The 18,776-nt window shown below is 44.9% G+C and overlaps 1 protein-coding gene across 1 annotated transcript in view; it reads left to right on the forward strand.

Annotated features, from left to right (window-relative positions):
• The window catches only part of HOOK3 (hook microtubule tethering protein 3), a 2,251,851-nt gene that overhangs the window by 678,704 nt on the left and 1,554,371 nt on the right, over nt 1-18,776 (forward strand). Inside the window, exon 6 of the mRNA XM_044060904.1 lies at nt 12,324-12,391. Coding sequence (XP_043916839.1) covers nt 12,324-12,391 — 68 coding nt within the window. The remainder of the gene's footprint in view (nt 1-12,323; nt 12,392-18,776) is intronic.

Consider the following 18,776-nt stretch of genomic DNA (forward strand, 5'->3'; position numbering starts at 1 on the left):
TATTCCTTTTCACCCTCTCTTCAGGAAGTTTTTTTTTTTGTTTCTTCCTCTCATTTTCAGTTCTATGCTTTGCCCTTTGGCCTCCTTACTGCCCTGGGGGTATTCATAAAATGTTTAGCTTCTGTGATTGCCTTTTGCAGGCTCCAGGGCATTCAGATTTTTCCTTATTTAGACCTATTGATTTGGGCATCTCCTCTCAGTTGCCTGTTGTAGGCTCTGGAGTTCACCGTATGTCTTCTTCAGAGTTTGGGATTTGATATTAACTTACAGAAGTCTGTCCTGGCTCCCTCTTAGGATCATGTGTCAGACAGTGTCAGTGTTGGCCTCTCTTCCACCTCCAAAGGATCTGTCTTTGACAGCTTTCTTCCATTTTCTTCTTCCCCTGCCTGCCATTCCAGCCATAGAGTTTCTTCAGGCACTAGGATTCCTGTGCTTTTGTATTCCAGTGCTTCCTCTTGTCAGACTGCATATGTGGAAGCTTCAGTGGTGCCCCAAGTTATTTTGCATTGCTATCCTCTGGTTTTCAGAATTCCTCTCCTTTCTTATCTCAAGTGGGAATTCAAGTAGTGAATTCAGCAACTTAGCATCAACCCAGGCTTGCCCTGTCAACCTCCGGTTCCTTCTCAAGTACTGTTCACCAACACCCCTGACATGGGTCTGTAACCTCCCCATCAGAAGTCACACCATATCAACATCAAAGAGATGAGAACTTTGATTCTGGCCCTTCAAGCTTTTTACCCCTTGCTGTCTCCAGGCTTCCTGAAAGTTTACACAGACAATATGTGGTATGTCAACAAACAGGGGGCACACCGTCTTACATTCTTTGTAGGCTGGCTCTTCAGGTCTGTCATCTGGCCATCAGTTATTAGCTAACTCTTCAGGCAGTATATATTCCTTCAGAACACAATCTAGCAGCACACTCCTTGAGCAGGTCCAAAACACGGGCTCACAAATGGATGCTTCTCAGAGAATGTTTCTGGAAGTAGTTTATCAGTGGGGTATTCCTCAGTAGATCTTTTGCCTCCTCTCTGAACAAATAGTCCTTCTCTTCTGTTACACAGTGCCACACCATGATGTGTAAGACAGATGCTCTTTTCTTTTTCCCTGGAAAGGGAAGTATCTCTGTGCCTTCCCTCCCCTTCCTCTACTAACAAGAGTCCTCTAGAAAATGCAACTGTTTTCTCCAAAATCTTGCTAGTGATGCTCTTTTGGCCAAAACAGCACTGGCTCCCCCTCTTAATGCATCTGGCCAGGGGTAATCACCCCAACCTCACTGGTAGAACCTCCTCAGACAGGACAAGGAGGTCACTCATCCATCCTTACTTGTCCACATTTCAGCTGCCACTGTGGGTGATGGGGGTTTGATCCCTTTTAAGTAACTTTTTTTTTCTGAGGATGTGCCCAGGGTTTTACAGGAGGCAAGAAAATTTGCAGATAGAAAGTCTTGTATGTCCAGATTGAAAAGATCTTCTGTTTGGTGCCATGCTCATAGCCAGAACCCTTTTTCAGTGCGAGTCCCTCTGCTTCTCTCTTATTTGTGAGAATTGCTCCAGTCCGGCTTGGCCTGTTCTGTGAAGGCTTATTTGTCAGCTGTTTGTGCCTGTCTGTCCTTAAATCCTCCTTTGTTTCCTCATTTTGAGACCAAGCAGTTTCTTAAAAGCGTCCTGTGTCTTAGGCTGCTAAGGAAGCCTATTCCACCTCCTTGAGACCTGAATTTTGTTTTGAAAAACTTGACCCAGGCTCCTTTTTAGCCTCCAGTTTCAGTATCTCACCAACAATGTACCTGGATGACTGCCTTTATTACTTGCTTACTTCTGCTCTGAGGGTTTCTGAGCTCCAGGCTTTTGCGGCCATTCCTCCTTTTTTGTTTTTTCACAGGGACAGGGTGTCCCTTCTTAGTAATCCTCCTTTTATGCCCATGGCCATTAATGAGTTATCATTGAATCACACAGTACAACTCCTTTCCTTTTTACGTCTCTTCAGTCTGCTAGTGAGAGGGTCCTACATACCTTGGATTTGCACAGACAGCTCAGTTTAGCTGTCATGTGGATAAAACTAAGGTCTTTCTCAAGTCTGTCCAGCTTTTTGTTTTTTTTTTTCATCTCAAGACATTGTGTTTGGCTGCTTCTAAGCAAACCATCTCCTCCTGGATATCCAGGGCCATTTCCCTTTGTTGTTCTTTTCATAGCAAGTGTCTGTCTACTTCCGTTGTAGCTCATTCCACTGGGGCTGTTGCCTCTTCTGAAGCTTCCTTCAAGGGTTTGGACACAAATTCCATTCTTGAAGGTGCTACTTGGTCTTCAGTGCATGCCTTTACTAAGCATTATAAACAGAATATGGTTTCTAGGGCCAGAGCAGGTTTTTCTAGGGCCATTCTGCATGGGTTTGATGAGGGCTCTTCCCAGCCTTTCACCTCTCACTCATTTTCTGGAGCTTTTGTTTTCTGCTTGAAGTGAAGAATACTAAAACAGTAATATAGGAGGATATAGTACAGTTGTATAAAATATTACTATAACAGTACATGTCCTTCTGTTTGTTGCAGTATTTGGTCCCTCCCTCCACCCCCCTATTTTTGTTTTGGCCTTTGATTTGTTTACCCTCCTGGCCAAGGGTCCCCCTTTTCCATTTGCATTTTCTCCTAGACGTGCATAGCCTCCTTTGTCCTAAGCAGACTGCCCTGTTCTTGGGCAATTCAGTTCTCGGTGTCTGTGTCCATATATAACCTTTACAGGGAGCATATATATGGATCTAAAAGCTTTGGTTTACTAGATGAACATTGGGCTGGCTTTGTCAGGAGATCCTGCAACAGTGAAGTGAAGGCTGTGGGCCTCATCAGTAAAGGAGATGAAAGACTATAGCAAGGAAGTGACCTCACTGATTGACTAGTGCGTCAAGTACAACCTCGACCTTAATGTCAGCAAAACAAAGGAGATCATAATGGACTTCAGGAAAATGCAACTAGCTCATTCTCCTCTCATGATTAATGGTGGAAAGAGTGAAGAGCGCAACATTCCTTGGGGTTCACATTGCGGAGGATCTGTCTTGCTCAATAAACACCAGTCATATAGTGAAGAAGGCTCATCAGCATCTACATTTCTTGAGGATACTGAAGAAAGTAAGCCTATCACCCCCTCTTCTCTCCATCTTCTGTAGGGTACCATAGAAATTATCCTAACGTGTAACTTTTCAGTGTGCTATGGGTGCTGCTCAGTTTCAGACCAAAAAGCCCTACAAAGGATAGTGAAAGTGGCAGAGAAAATAACCAGCTTCAAACTTCCAGCACTACAGGAGTTATACACAGCACAATGTCACAACAGAGCTGCAAAAATAGTCAAGGATCCTACACACTCTGCTTATGAACTGTCAACTGGGAGAAGATACCGCAGCGTGCGCTGTAAAACGTCCAGGTTCAGACACAGCTTCTTTCCTCGGCTGGTGAGACTCTTGAACTCTGGCAATAATCTCAGGGACACTGACAAGATATGGGATAGCCAACTCTTTTGGTGCAAAGAAATAGAGTTTTGATTATAAACATTAACAATACATAGATGACAATGAATGTGCAGTATTATACTAATTAGATCCTCTGATTCAATGCAAGAATCACACAGCGCAATAGGGACGTCTGCAATAAGAAATAATTCAGCTGCAGAAAATTATAGGTAAGGTAAACTGTGGTAATACGTAGTTAGAATAACCTGTCGAATGTGAAATGATGAATATATGTCTGTTATGAATATATGTCCGTTGCGTACGTTATTGTATGTATGTATGTATGTCTTCTTGATTCAGGCCCGATGTTCACCATTTCAGTTAGACTGCATTTGTGTAGGCTAAATGACAATAAAGTTACTTTGACGTTGAAATAGAGCTCTGAAGTATTAGCATACATAATAGCTTCTCTATCCTGTCTTTTGTTTATTCTGTCAGACCTAATAATGCAGCCCTGGGGAGAAATTTTCATCTTTAATGGAGGGCTTTAACCAGGTTTCAATAAGAGATAAAATATATGGTTTATGTGAAGAGACCCGTGGTTGTAGTTCTAATACTTTATTGAAGACATTACAAATTATTCATAGGGGATTGCTAGCCTAATGTCTTAAGAGCCGTTACAAGCCTAGCCTGTTTAACCAAATGTTACCCAATATATGGCCCCAAGGAGCAAGTGGATGGCATGGATTTGTGCCTTGAGCTTGAGACCTGAGGGCATAGTGGTTGAGAAGACTGATTTGTAATTATTTGATGAACGAAGGATGTGATGATTGAGTGGGCAAGAGTTTGAGTGTATAACTCCACAAAGATATAGGAGTAAAGTAGTGATAAGGGTCTGAGGGTGCCATGTGTGTGTGTGGGACAAAAAAATAAGTTTGAGGTCTTTGTATTTATTGTTTTGCAATTTTAAGTGGTGTAATTTATTAAATTCTTGTATTTTGTTCAGCTGTATTGTGGTAGGGATATAGAACTATAGCGAGGAGCATGTTTCAGGATGATAAGCATGACTGAATGTAATGATATATGGTGAAAAGCAATATGCATGACTGAATGTAATGATATGTGGTGGAAAGCAGAAAGTTTTGACAGTAAGATTAGGAGTGAAATTGTGGTAAGATGGAGGAGCATGCTTTTGCATTGGGAGGTGCAGCTGAGTAGTGTCGGATATTGGGTGGGGAAGTTTATTTAAAACGCAATAGTTAAGTATGATAAATATTGTGGATGTTTAGATGGCTGAGTTCATCGCTGATTTTTGTGGGAGTGGCTATGAGTGTTTAAATGTAATGCAATAGCAGTGTGATGGAATGTGAGCAAAATGGAGAGTGAAGTGAAGGTATATGTAGCACAGCTGAGTGGAACAGGGCTAGTCACAAAAGAGAAGGAAAAATTTGCTGGCCTTTTTTTGTTTAGTTAGCTAACCTCAAGACAATGCTCCAACTGCAACAGGGCCTAAGCTACATTAGAATAATTTTTCTAGGTTAGCAGCACCAGTTGTCAGTATGGAACAGTATCAGTAAGCTTTAAATGCTTATTTTTTTCAAATTTATTTCAAATGAGGGCAAGCTTCTCAGGGTTAGAAAGCCATAGCTGTCGATATGCAATGACTTTAATAAGCCTAAACTACATAGCACGGGAAGTGTCCTTTTCCTTTAGTAGTAGCACTTGGCTGCAAGCTCAGTGGTGCAGATGGTTTTAACAGATTGCACAGTGGCACCCAAAGATGTCTGTGTATTTTGGCACCTTTTGGATGTTACTGACCCCACTGACCTCTGCTTGAGGAATATCTGTATTGCAAGCTCTTATGGTGGGTCAGTCTTATTTTCTATAATGGTAGGGTTTCCTTGAGGTCTAATCCTATATTTTTGCCCTAAAGTGGTATCCAAGGATACTTTAAGCCAAGCCTGTCTTCTTTTCAGAGCCTAAAAACGATGGCGAAAGGATACTCCATACCTTGGATGCCCACAGACAACTCTGATAGTGTCTTTACCAAACAATTTTTTTAGAAACTCCGGTCAGTTGTTCATAATCTTCAAAGGTAATCAAAAAGGACAGCCTGTAACAAAGCTGATGGTTTCCAAGCAGTTGTCTCATGTTTTTACCTTTTGTTATACCACAAGAAGACAATTCCAGGTAGAGTAGAGGCTCATTCTCCCTGGGCCTTTGCATCATCTGTGGCTTTTTGGAAAGGATTGGATTCTAGATGCATTCCTAGAGGCAGCATCTTTGTCCTTTGTACATATTTTTGTAAAGCCCTATTGATTAGATTCCTTCACCAGGTCTAGGGCAAGCTTTGTGAGGACTATTCTCTGGGGTCTCCTGTACCGTTATTCTTCCTCCTCCCAGTCAGTATAAGCTATGATAATCCACTCTTATAGCTAAGGCTAAAGCAGCAGTGATCATAATGATGAACATGGTACAGTTTAAGTAAACTTAGCACAGCAGTAGATCAAATGATCACTGTTGAAGTAGCCGCTCCCTGTATTTCCTAGCATTGACCTTTTCAGGACTTTAGCCAACTTCTGTCAATTTGCACAAAAGCTCTCCCAAACCACTTTTTTTTTTTCTTCTTCAGCTCAGCTTGAGCTGAATAACTGATCTGAAGTAGGATATTCATTTGTCTGCAACCTGTGGGTTATGGATCCGATATCGGATCCGAACCGGCATGGTTTTCCAGCTATGGATCCAAGCTCTCAGCTCCTCCCCTCACCCATAATGCCCTGCTCTACCCTCATGACCTCAGATCTCGTTTGCCGCGCTGGTGACTGGATTTGGGTACATAGCTCTCAGCTAAGTGAACTCTTTTTCTTGAAAAAAACAGATATTTTTTTGGTTGTTTGACTGAATTTGTGTGAAAGTTTAGGTTCCCCTTTAATATAGAGTATTTTGAGTTTATTTTAAGTTAAAGTAAGTAAATTTTATTCCCTCCCCTCGCTGTTGCGTAGAGTGTGTGTGTAGGCCTGTGTGTCTTTTTGTTTTAAGTTACTTTCTGTAACTTTTAGTGTTTTATAGATTATGGCTGACCAGCCTAAATCTATATTTTCGAAATGCTCCGAGTGTGGCCACAAGCTCTCACCGGCTGATGGCCACACTCGGTGTGTTAAGTGTCTTGGGGTTGAACACCTCACATCTGGTTGTTCCATTTGTGCAGGGTTCAACCCCAGGGCACTGAGGGAGCGGAGGTCCAAGCTGGTCTTGGCGGGTCTTTTACCGCCAGACTCGGCTCCGGCCTCCGCTCCTTCGGGGACTACTGTGGCTGCAGTTGTTCCCCCTGTGGCACCCCCTCCTGCTCCTGGGACTCAAACTCCCGCTTCTGGAGAGGAGAAGGATGCTGCTAAAAAGGACCGGAGGGAGAAGCACCAGCGGCGGGCCGAGACCTCTGTTTCGGCCCCGCCAGCCAAGCGGGCTTCTCCCCCGGCTCCGTTGTCGGTTCGGTCTCCTCCTTCTCGGCTCCGGTCCCCTGTGTGCTTTTCACCGGGTCCTGAGGAGGAGGAGACCCGATCTCCGTCGAGGCTATCGAGGAGGCACTCCAGGCCTACCTCGGTAGCCTCTTCGAGATCTACCCATAGCCTTTCTGATGCTGATCTGGACGGGATGATGAGAAGGTTCATCCAGGCCCAGATGCAGATGGGAGTGCTCTTGCCTCCCCTCGGGGAGCTCAACACCCTTTTAAGCCTATTGCTCCTTCTCCGACCCGCTATCCGGGTTCGAGCAGCTGGAGCCGAGCAGCTTGAGGCGGGGAAGGTCGGAGCCGATAGTACTTGGTACCGGACCCGACCCTGCCCTCAGTGCGTCGGACCCGATCTCGGAGCCTGGATCCGAGCCGGATCCGGGGATCAGTGCTCGCCGGCGCCGTCTGTGTCGGAGCGCACTGTCCCTTCGGATCCGAGTGCTTGGCGCCGGCTCCGATCCGCTCTTCGGATCCGAGGGAGCCGATTGTCGGATCCTTTGGTCGAGGTCGGCTCCTTCGCCTTTGATGTAGTGGAGAGGGCTCTGTTGAGGGTCTCCGGACCCCGGCACTTGCTTCGGCTCCGTCCCGCGCTCCCTCTGCACTGGGCCAGGCTTCCACCATCCGGCCCCTGGGACAGCCCGTTTCTGTGCCCCAAGTTGCTCCTATGGAGCAAATTGCTACTGCGAGGACTCCTCTGACAGCCCCCAGAGGAGGCCCTCGCAAGCATACGTGCAAAAGGAGGCACATTGACTCCCGAGTCTCTCACAGAAGACACGGACTTGGAGGAAGGGAAGGCTCCCCACGGTCACCCCGAGGATGTCTCCTTGGAGACATCATGGAAATGCTCCTATTAGGGGGTGGTCTGCCCCCAAGTCTTCCTCGGACGAGTCCGTGTTCTTGGAGGCATTCGAAACGGGCCCGTCTACCTCTTGGGTGTCCCCCCCTGGTGGACCTTATTACCACCAGGGCGTGGAAGGAACCGGACACCGTGGAGCCAATTCCCAAAAGACCGGATAGGATCCTTAGTCCGCCCTCCGACAGGACCCATTGGAGTAAGGGGCCTCCTGTAGATGCCATGTTGATGGCGGCGGCCACAGAGGGAACTGGCTCAGGAGAGTCCTCAGTCCACCCACCGAGCAAGGAGTCTCGGATGATGGACCGCTTGGGGAAGCGGATGTTCAGTTCGGCGACCTTCTCGGTAAGGGCGCTGAACTATTTGGCACATGTTATTCGGATGCAGCGAGATCTTATTAAGGAATACGCTGCATCCCTGAGTCCATTTCGGAGGAGGACAGAGTTCTGCACTCCACCAAAATGGCCACTCTTAGGTGAGTTGCAAATACTTCTATGCGGCTACGCTCCCATGGAACGGAGGCCGCTAGAGCTGCGGGACAGGACTGGTCACTAGACGCCAGGCCTGGCTCCGTCCTGCGATTTTTCTGAGCCCTTCAAGGCGCCGTTTAACGCCCCTTTGATGGTTCTGCTCTGTTTGGCAAGACCGTTCGAGACGTTGACCCAGAGCGAGAAGGACGGAAGACGCTGTCTGCCGTCGAATCCGCTTCTCTGCACCCCAGAGGCCCTATTCTAGGAACCAAAAGGGTCAGAAGAAGATGTGGTTCCGAAGTCGCAGCAGTCCCAGCCTGCTCCGGACAACCAGTCCTTCCGTGGCAGAGGAGGACAGGGAGGACGCCGCCCTAGAGGCAGAGGGGCTCCCAGAAACTTCGGGTCCAGGGAACCTTTCTCTGAACGGCCCGCAGCAACCCTGAGGGTTGCCCGACTGCTCTACTCTGGAGGCAGTCGGGGACGTTCGGGCACCTAGCGGCATGGGAGTCCATAACATCGGACCGCTGGGTTCTCCAAATCATATCCAGGGGATATCGCATTCCTTTCCTTCACCTTCCAAAGTTAAAGTCCTCCCAGGCGTCCCACCCGGTCAACGGGAGGCCGCTTTGGCAGAAATTGGCCATCTGCTAAAGAAAAGAGCCATCCAGCCCGTTCCCCAGACCAGATCGGATCAGGGTTCTACTCCAGATTCTTTTAGTGCCAAAAAGACGGGGAACTAAGACCAATCCTAGACCTCTCTCTCTTGAATCTGGCAGTCCCCAAAGAAAAATTCGAATGGTCACTCTGCAATCTATTCTCCCCTTCTGGGAGAAAATCACTGGATGTGCTCGATAGATCTCAAGGACGCGTACTACCACATCCTGATGGACAGGCGCCCAGGAGGTTTCTCCGCTTCGGCTGGGAGCCAGTCACTACCAGTTCGGGTCCTTCCCTTTGGTCTCACCACAGCCCCAGGGTGTTTACCAAAGTACTAGCAGTGGTAGCGGCCCACCTGAGGCTTCAGGGGTGCAGGTCTTTCCCTACCTGGACGACTGGCTCCTTACCGCCCAACAAGGCATCTACTTCTCTTGGCGCGAGACTCCTTTCTCCATCTTGCTCCATTTCTGGGCATCACAATAAATACAAAAAAGTCCAACCTGGCCCACACAGCTCTTAGATTTCATAGGGGCCAGACTAGACACAAGGAGTTTACGAGCCTTTCTCACTGCGGACAGAGTTCTAAATCTGCAGCTCCAGGTGCGGGCCATTCTCCATTCAAATTCTGTTCCAGCGGAGTTGGTCCTGAGGGCTCTAGGGTCCATGGCTTCGGCTATAGCACTTCTTCCTCTTGCCAGGCTCAATATGCGCATTCTACAGTGGACGCTCTTGGTACAGTGGTCATACCTTGCTCTCCCCATGCATCATCCCATAGCGATCAGCAAGGCTTGCAAGCGGTCCCTCTTGTGGTGGCTCCACTCCCCGGATCTCCACGAGGGTCGCCCATTTTGTGCTTCTCCCCCTCTCGCCACGGTGACCACGGACGCCTCCCGCCTCGGGTGGGGGGGGCACTTTGCGGGCCGGACAGTCCAAGGCACGTGGAACGATTCAGAGACCTTACTGCATATCAATGTTCTAGAGATGAGAGCAGTGCTCTTAGCGTTGCTAGCACTTCAGGACTTTCTTCCCTTGGGAACAATTGCGATTCAATCGGACAATATGTCTGTTGTCTGGTACATCAACAAGCAAGGGGAACAAGGTCTTACCCTCTTTGTCGAGAGGCCATGAGAGTTTGGGAATGGGCAATCTCCACCAATCGCTTTCTCATAGCAACGCACATTCCAGGTCGGTCCAACATCCTAGCGGACAAGCTCAGTCGCACCATTCTGACCCCTTACGAGTGGTCTCTCAATTGTCAAGTAGCGGAACGCATATTCGCACGGTGGGGAACCCTTCATGCGATCTTTTGCTTCTCCCTCAAACACCAAGTGCGACAGTTTTTTCGCTCTAATACCTCCTCCCGGAGGTACCCCAAGAGACGCTCTGGTGCATGCTTGGCCACCCGGTCTTCTGTATGCCTATCCACCCTTGCCTCTGATGCTGCAAGTTCTTCAGAAAGCCTCTCGGGTGGGTTGCAGAATGATTCTCATTGCTCCATTCTGGCCTCGACAGATCTGGTTCCCCTTCCTAAGGTCTCACTCGGTGAATCCTCCTTGGATTCTAGATCCCATCCCGGATCTGATATCCCATCCATCCTGCATTCCTCCTCCGAACCTGGACAACCTGAAGCTGACCGCTTGGCTGCTCCAGTTCCACTCTTGATAAGGACTCCGGTATTTCTTCACCGGTAAAGGCTATTTTGGTGGCGGCTCATAAACCATCCACTAGAAAGGTTTACGAAGCAAATGGAAACGCGTTTCTCTGTGTGGCGGAGCGGCAAGGCCTGAATCCCTTCACGGTTCCTCTCCCTGTAGTGCTTGATTTTCTAACCTCTCTCTTTAATGATGGTGCCAGCAGTTCCACAGTCAAAGTTCAACTGGCGGCAATTTCTCACTATCACGTTGGTCAAGATTCTAATCCTCTTATGTCAGCCAAATTGTGTAAAACATTTCTTAAAGGTACTTTCCTTCTCAGGCCCCCTATAAAACAAGCAGTTCCTCCTTGGGACCTTTCTTTGGTCCTACAGGCCTTGACCGCTCCCCTTTCGAGCCAGCTACGGTGGATCTCAAATTCTTGTCCTACAAGACAGCCTTTTGGTAGCCATTACATCAGCCAAGAGAGTTTCTGAACTTCAAGCTTTATCAGCTAAACCTCCTTACTTGGTATTTCATCCGGACCGTGTCTCCCTCAGGACCAACCCGTCCTTCCTTCCTAAAATCGCTTCTGAAGCAAACATCAATCAATCCATTAACCTCCCTGTTTTCTTCCCTAAGTATGAAAACAAAGGTGAATATAAGCTACACTCACTAGATGTTCACAGGCAACTTAGATTTTATCTCAACAGGACAGCTGGTCATAGGCAATCCGACCAGCTGTTTATTTCCTTTGCAAAATTCAATTTGGGCAAGCCAATTTCTAAAGTTTCTCTGTCCCGCTGGATTTCACAGTGCATTTTATTGGCTTATCAAGCGTCAGGAAGGCCCGCACCGGGGGGTGTTCATGCCCATTCAACCCGGTCAGTATCTACCTCGGCAGCCTTCAAGGCTAGGATTCCTCTAGATGATATTTGTGCAGCAGCCACGTGGGCTTCATCTCATACGTTTATTTCCCACTATAAGTTGGATCTTGCATCTAGGGGTAGAGCATCCTTTGGCTCCGCGGTGCTCCGGAACATCCTTCCATGATGGCCGCCCAAGATTCAGGTAGCTGGGGACTCTGTCCCACAGGTTGCAGACAAATGAATATCCTACTTCAGATTTAGAAGTTATGTACTCACCATAACGTTCCATCTGAGTAGGTGTATTCATTTGTCTGCAACCATCCCGCCCTCCTATCCCCCTGGCCTTTCAGTTTCCTGCATATTCCTTGTTACCCTTTTTAGGGTATTGTTGCTTTGGCAAACTCGATCTGAGGTCATGAGGGTAGAGCAGGGCATTATGGGTGAGGGGAGGAGCTGAGAGCTTGGATCCATAGCTGGAAAACCATGCCGGTTCGGATCCGATATCGGATCCATAACCCACAGGTTGCAGACAAATGAATACACCTACTCAGATGGAACGTTATGGTGAGTACATAACTTCTAATTTGAGCGTATGGAAGGTCTCCTTGATGCTTTGGAAGCTGGCTGACTCTTCTGTCCTTTGCAGGATGCGACCCATTTAGCTAACACTACTGCTGCAGTGATCATTCAAGCATCTATTGTTATGGTAAGTTTACTTACACAACTGTACTTTCTGAGGTCTCTAGAGAAGCTCTAAGTAAATAATTATGAGACTGGTATGCTGTTGTTACACACGTTCCTGGGCTGTAGGTACTGATTAAACATATTTCTTCCACTTAAACATTGCAGTGTTTGTGTTGTTTCATGTGTTTTCTAACAAAAGATAAATTTACTTGTTAACAGAATACATCCAGACAATCATGGGAATGGAAGAGTCAGTGCAGCATGTTGTTATGACAGCTATTCAAGAGGTATGTTAAATTGTGATGCCTAGAATATTTGTAAAAAAAAATCACATTGTAATATTGCAAACATATCAAAATTTCATTGATAGGTTGTTATAAAGGGTTTGTAGGTTGATACATGTATTACAGTTTGGTTATAAGCAAGGAAAGTTTCTTCCACAAAAAAACTAATTTTCACTGTAATAAAATGCACATCTTTTTTTTCACACCTTGTGTCTGCTAATACTGATCCACTTTGAAACTTTTAATGACCGTCTTCCTAGTACTGTCATTTGACTTTGGGAAGTCAGCATTAAACTATATTCTGAAAGTATTTATTTGTAGAACTGATAAGTAGTGTTTTCAGAATGAAGTGGTTCATTCTAATCAATAAAGCAACAAACCAACAAAAGTCTTGCACAGATATGCATCTCTACAATAGATTTTAAAAAAGGAGTAACATAATCTGTTACTTCAACCTTTGTATTTCACATGACTGTTCATGTGTTTGTGCATAGACTGATACGAAACAGACTACACAACCTGTAAAAAGCAACATTTGATCTGAAGTAGTTTACTTCATTTGTTCTTCAACCTGTGGGGTCTTCGAATCCACATCAGATCCGACATGGCCACATTTTCCAGCTATGACTCCGAGCTCCATGCTCCTCCCCTTACCCATAACGCCCTCTGTCTCCCTTCAGATCTCATTTGTCACCTGAGAGGAAGCAGCGTGGTCCAAGCTCCGTAGCATTTAGCAGTGTTTTTCGAACAGTAATTGGTTTCTTTTTTTTGGCTTTTCTATCTATAACGTCTCTTTTAACCTTTTCTGTCCTTTCTTGGGGGTCTCCGTAGAAATAGCTCGTAGGCTTTACTATCTTTCCTCCCCTCTTCTCTTTCCATGTGGTGCATGTGTGTGTCTTTTGGGCTGGCTGTGGCATGGCGGACGCTCCGAAGCCTGGCTTCAGAAGGTGCTCAGAGTGTGGCCATAAGCTTTCTCTGGTGGATGGCCACACTCTTGTGTGTGGTTTGTTTGGGCGTGGCTCACCTCCAGCCCCCCTGTACTATTTGCGCTGGGTTTAATCCTAGGGCAATTAAGGACAGGTGGGACAAACTGATTGTTAAGGGCCTGTTGCCCTCTTCTGCTGGGACTGAGGTCATGAGGTCCCATCTTCACCTGCTGGGAAAGCAGCGGCTGCTGCTTCGTCTTCCATCTGGTCCAGGATCTGCTCTCACATCTCTCTGGGATCCCTCATCCAGATCAGGACAGTCTGAAGCTCACTGCTTGGCTGCTCCGGTTCTCATGATTCTTAGGACTCCCGGTCTGTCATCTCCTGTCAAGTCCATGCTGGTGGCAGCTCATAGGTCATCCACCAGAAAAGTTTATCGTAGTAAATGGAAATGTTTTTCTATATGGGCCACTCAGAGGTCTTTGTATCCTTTCACTGCACCACTTTCAGCAGTTTTAGAATTTCTAGCTAGCATTTTTCATCAGGGTGCTAGTTCCCCTACGGTGAAGTCCAGTTAGCCGCCATTTCTAATTTTCATGTTTGGGTAAACATTTCTTCATTGGCTTCCTCTAAACTTTGAAAAACCTTTTTCAAAGGTGCCTTTCTTCTCAGACCTCCGATTAAGGCCCCGATTCCACCATGGGACCTCACCTTACTGTTGCAGGCATTGGTTACTCCCCCCTTTGTGCCTGCGGCATCTGTGGATCTACCATTTTAGACTTGGAAAACTGCTTCTTGGTTGACATCATGTCTGCTAGAAGGGTGTCAGAGCTTCAAGCACTTTCTAGCAAAGTCCCTTATATGATCTTTCATAAAGACAGAGTGTCGCTACGCACTAACCCGTCCTTCCTTCCCAAGGTAGTTTTGGAAGCCAATATTAGACTATTAATTTACCAGTATTTTTTCCTAACTACCAGAACAAAGGGGAATACAAATTACACATTTACTGGATGTACATAGGCAGTTGAGGTTTTAGCTTCACAAGAGTAAACCTTTCCGCAAGTCTGATCAGCTTTTTGTGTCCTATGCCAAGCCCTTCTTGGGTAAACCTGTTTCAAAAGTGACTAAAGGGCAAATCTATTTCAAAAGTGACTGTCGCTCGCTGGATTTCACAATGCATTGGCCAGGCCTACTCAGATAGAGGTTTGTCTCTACCAGGAAAAGTGAAGCCTCATTCGGCCTGATCTATAGCTATGTCAGCAGCCTTTTGGTCTAGGGTCTCTCTGGATGATATTTGTTCAGCTGCTCCTTGGGCCTCATCTCGCACCTTTATTTCTCATTATAAACTGGATTTGGTCTCTAGGAGTAGAGCATCCTTTGACTGTGTGGTGCTCTAGAATATCCTTCCATGAGGGCCACCCAAGAGTTAGGTAGCTGGGGACTCTGTCCCACAGGTTGAAGAACAAATGAAGTAAACTACTTCAGGTAAAGAAGTTATGTACTCACCATAACGTTCCATCTGAGTAGTTCTACTTCATTTGCCTTCAGCCATTTCCCCCCCTTCCCCCTAACCTTATCTTTTGGAATATGACATGTCCCTTGTACTGGACAGTTATTGTTGGGATCTTTGGTTCTATCAGGGCTAAAGTTCTTTTGTCATGTTTGTGTTGGAGGATAAGGTGTCATTGGGTCGGGTGTCTGGTACCTGTTGGGCAGCAAACCTGATCTGAAGGGGGACAGTGGACGTTATCGGTAAGGGGAGGAGCATGGAGCTCAGAGCCATAGCTGGAAAATGTGGCCATGTCAGATCCGATGTGGATCCAAAGACCCCACAGGTTGAAGACAAATGAAGTTTTACTATTCAAATGGAATGTTATGGTGAGTACATGACTTCTTTTTAAGGCCTAAACGCATGATAATTTTTTTCTGTAGTTACTTAATATTAGACAGGCATACATGTTGATATAATCGAAGTTCTTAACAGTTTTTTGAGTTTTAATACTCCATTTTTGACCAGTTGAGCCTACCATTCTGCTCACTCGGTATACCCAATTGTCTCCTAGAAAACAAGAGCCCCACAGTGCATTGCTTTTCTTAGTTAAATACCAAGGAGCAGATGAGATGCCAAAATCCATAAGGGTGGTTTTATTTCTGTTTTAGTCCCTAATCCCACTTTACATGACTAGTAGACTGTTCTCAGGATTGATGTACAGTGGGCTTCTGTAAGGGTGTGTCACGGACTTTCACAAGCAGCGCAAACCCTCAGGACTTCTGTTTTTTGCCTTGAAGCCAGCGGTCTTGTATGGTCCTCATTCTTAACTGGGCCATGTGCCACATAACTGAGCACCTTCCCCTGAAGAGAGGCCAGGCCATGTCATTTCGTCCTGCTGTTTACCAGCTCTAGTAGATGCCCAAGTTTTAAAGGTTTTTTTTTTTGGGGGGGGGGGGGGGTTACCACAGTTATGGCTTTATCCCTGTATGCCAGCAGAGCTGGCTGTGAGCCCTTGTCACTTTGCTTCACATTGATATCTGTGCTGATGTTTCAGAGGCAGAACTTCAAAAAACATTATCAGTAGCTACCTTGTTGAAAATGTGTTTTGCAAATCATAGCATACAGCTGTTTTATGTTGATCGTACATATGCAGCAGTACTTCCTCCAGTGCTGGTCAAGAAATAGTGCTGAGTAGTAGGAACTTCTAAGCACTGCCCTTTGTATGTATACCTCACAAATTAAGTGTAGTGTGCTTCACTGCACTTGATTTGCTGATTGTTGCCACTAGCTAGTTTGCTGTCAGCGTTTTGTAGATTTTGGCTTATTGATTGAATTCCTAGTGAAAATCCGGATTTATATCCTGTTTAATCTCTTTCCAGAATGTAGTATGGCAGTCAGCCACTTTGTCACTTTTATAGCAGCCACTTCAAAAAATGTTTTTTTAATTGGTTCTTAAAATGGAGTTGAGCTCCATTTATGATCCTCTTTATGTTTGAGAGCCCCATTTTGTTTCTAATTTAGAGAAGAGATACATCCTAGTGCTGATGTAATAAAGTAATTCACTTTATTGGTGCATTTCATATGATCGCTATGAAGATGCTGTTCCTTTTTTTGATTGCTCAGTCACAGCAAACATACACCAGTTTCATTGCTGATGTACTTCCATCATTTTATTTAATTTGTAATGTTTCTCTGTTTGCATATTGCTGTTTGTACCAGGAACCTGTGTGAATTAATTCCTTTGAAGATCATTTCTAAATTGTTGTAAGGTGTGTCTTCTTTGACAAGTGCAACATAGAAGAAAAAGTGCAGCTGTTTTGTCCAACGGGATACTGGATATAAATTACTGATTGTTCATGTTCCCTTCTAAAGATATTGTATTAGAAATAACAGAGGAAACAAATGCAGGAATTAAATTTAGAATGGATTGTATGACTGAGAATCCTTTTCCCATCTGCAAAATTTACTTAAAATTTTTCCCTCTGAACGTTGAACTCCCGTCAAAGTACTGAAAATCGTGTCATAAAAGGTTGTAGACCGAGAACAGCAAACCTGCTATGACCAATGTCTGCAGTCGGTAGTGGTTGTCTAAATACATTATCAGCTGTAAGAAAATTCCACATATATTTTTTTATGTAAACAAGAACTTGCCTAACTGCTTATGATTTATTTGCTTGCATCTGCATGATCTTCTGTGTATTTGAGTGTGAGGCACTTGAATATATAAAGTTTGTCCATAAGTGTACTTTCTCTGAGTTTGAGACTTTGAAAGCAATGTGCTTATAGTCTGAGGGCAGACCCCCCCCCCCCCAAAAAAAAAAAACAAAAAAAAAAACACCTCTTTCAAATTTGGTGCAAATTGCAAGTATATCCTGAATCAAGCAGTTGAGAATAAGTTGGTGAAACTTGTAGTATGTGATGAGTTAATAAAGTGCATCTTTTTTCAGGATTGCTTGTTAGCATCATAATAATGTCTCAACCTTGTCGTGAGTATAAACTCCCAGTGCTCTTAGGCTGGGAGTGTAAAATTAGCAGTAGGTCTTGTTTTCCTTTTGTTCATACAAAGTCTGGAAATGATGCACATTAAGCTGCTTGCAGTTCAGATAAGGAAGTGCAGAAATTCCAAGTACAAATTCAGGCTGAAGTTGACTGGTGTGCCTCTGCTAAGGGAACAATGTGACACAGTCCTATATTAATTTTGAAATAAATTGATCTTAGAATATGTTATTTTGAAGTTGCTTCCCAGTACAGCTGATGACTAAGGCAGTACTGCTGTTGAGCAAATAACAGAAAGTTTTATACAGTGGATGTGTTCTTTCTGGATTGGAAAAGACTGTTTCCAGTATGATTTTTTTGAATTACCTTGCTGTCCAGGCTAACTTGGAAGATAGACAATCAAGGTTGAAAGGACAGAAGTAGTAATGATTGCTCCCTTTTGGCCCAGATAGCATTTGTTCTGTTTTCTGTTTTCTGTAGCTGGGCAGGAAGACTCATTATGTCCTGCCATAGCAATCAAACTTCCTGACACTGTGTAAGAGGTCCCATAATACACTTTTTGCTTCAATGAAAACACAACAAATATTAATAAATTTCAGGAGTCCCCATCCCCTGTTAACATTGAACAAACACACAGAACAGTGTATGTTTTGAACAAATGTTTACTCCTCCATGTAGGAGTAGTTGCCTCAAATCGGCTGCTCCCAAAGGCATTACCTAATCCAAAAATTAGGGTTACCCATGCTAAAGCAGGTCCACAGTGTAATTTTGAAAAGTCAAAATTTCGAAAATCAGAATCTTGATGTTTGAGATTTTGAAATCTCGAAATGCAATAAAACAAAACTAAAACAAAAAAAGTTAAGACATCATGTTGCTGCAGGGGGGCAAGCCCCCCACACCCTGTGCTACTTAAGTATACCAACTCCGAGACAGCACTACAGTGAAGAGAATGGTAAAGTTACTGTTCTGCACTGTTGGGTGATCTGAACTGTTTAACTTCGAGATTTAAAAATTTCAAACATCCGGACGTTGGGATTTTGATGTTTGGGATTTTGAGATTTCTAAATTAAGAAGTAGACCCACTAAAGCATATGTTACAGCCTATTTTCTCCATGTACGCTCTATGTTCTTTTTTATCTCTGTGCCCTTCTCAGATGTGAAAAACAGCTTTTATGTTTTCAGTAAACGTTTTGTATCCCTAAGAAAAAGTATACTGGCTACCTTAAAATAAATAAAGTGTACACTAATCTATTAAATGCGTTAAAATATTAAGGCTGCTGGGAAGGCTACGACTGCTATTTATTCACTTCCCACTGTTTCAGACTGTATTGTTCACTGAACTGCTTGCTACTTTATCTTTAAATGTTACTTTTCTGTTAACAAACAGTGCTCAAAACACTCAAGATCAATTGCTTGCAAAAGCAGACAGCTATTCCCTAAGCAAAATCCGTCAGTAGTGAGGAAGAACTGCCAA

Source organism: Protopterus annectens, chromosome 2.part0 (assembly GCF_019279795.1).
Source record: "Protopterus annectens isolate FY-2018-M chromosome 2.part0, PAN1.0, whole genome shotgun sequence".
Classification (NCBI taxonomy): Eukaryota; Metazoa; Chordata; order Ceratodontiformes; family Protopteridae; genus Protopterus; species Protopterus annectens.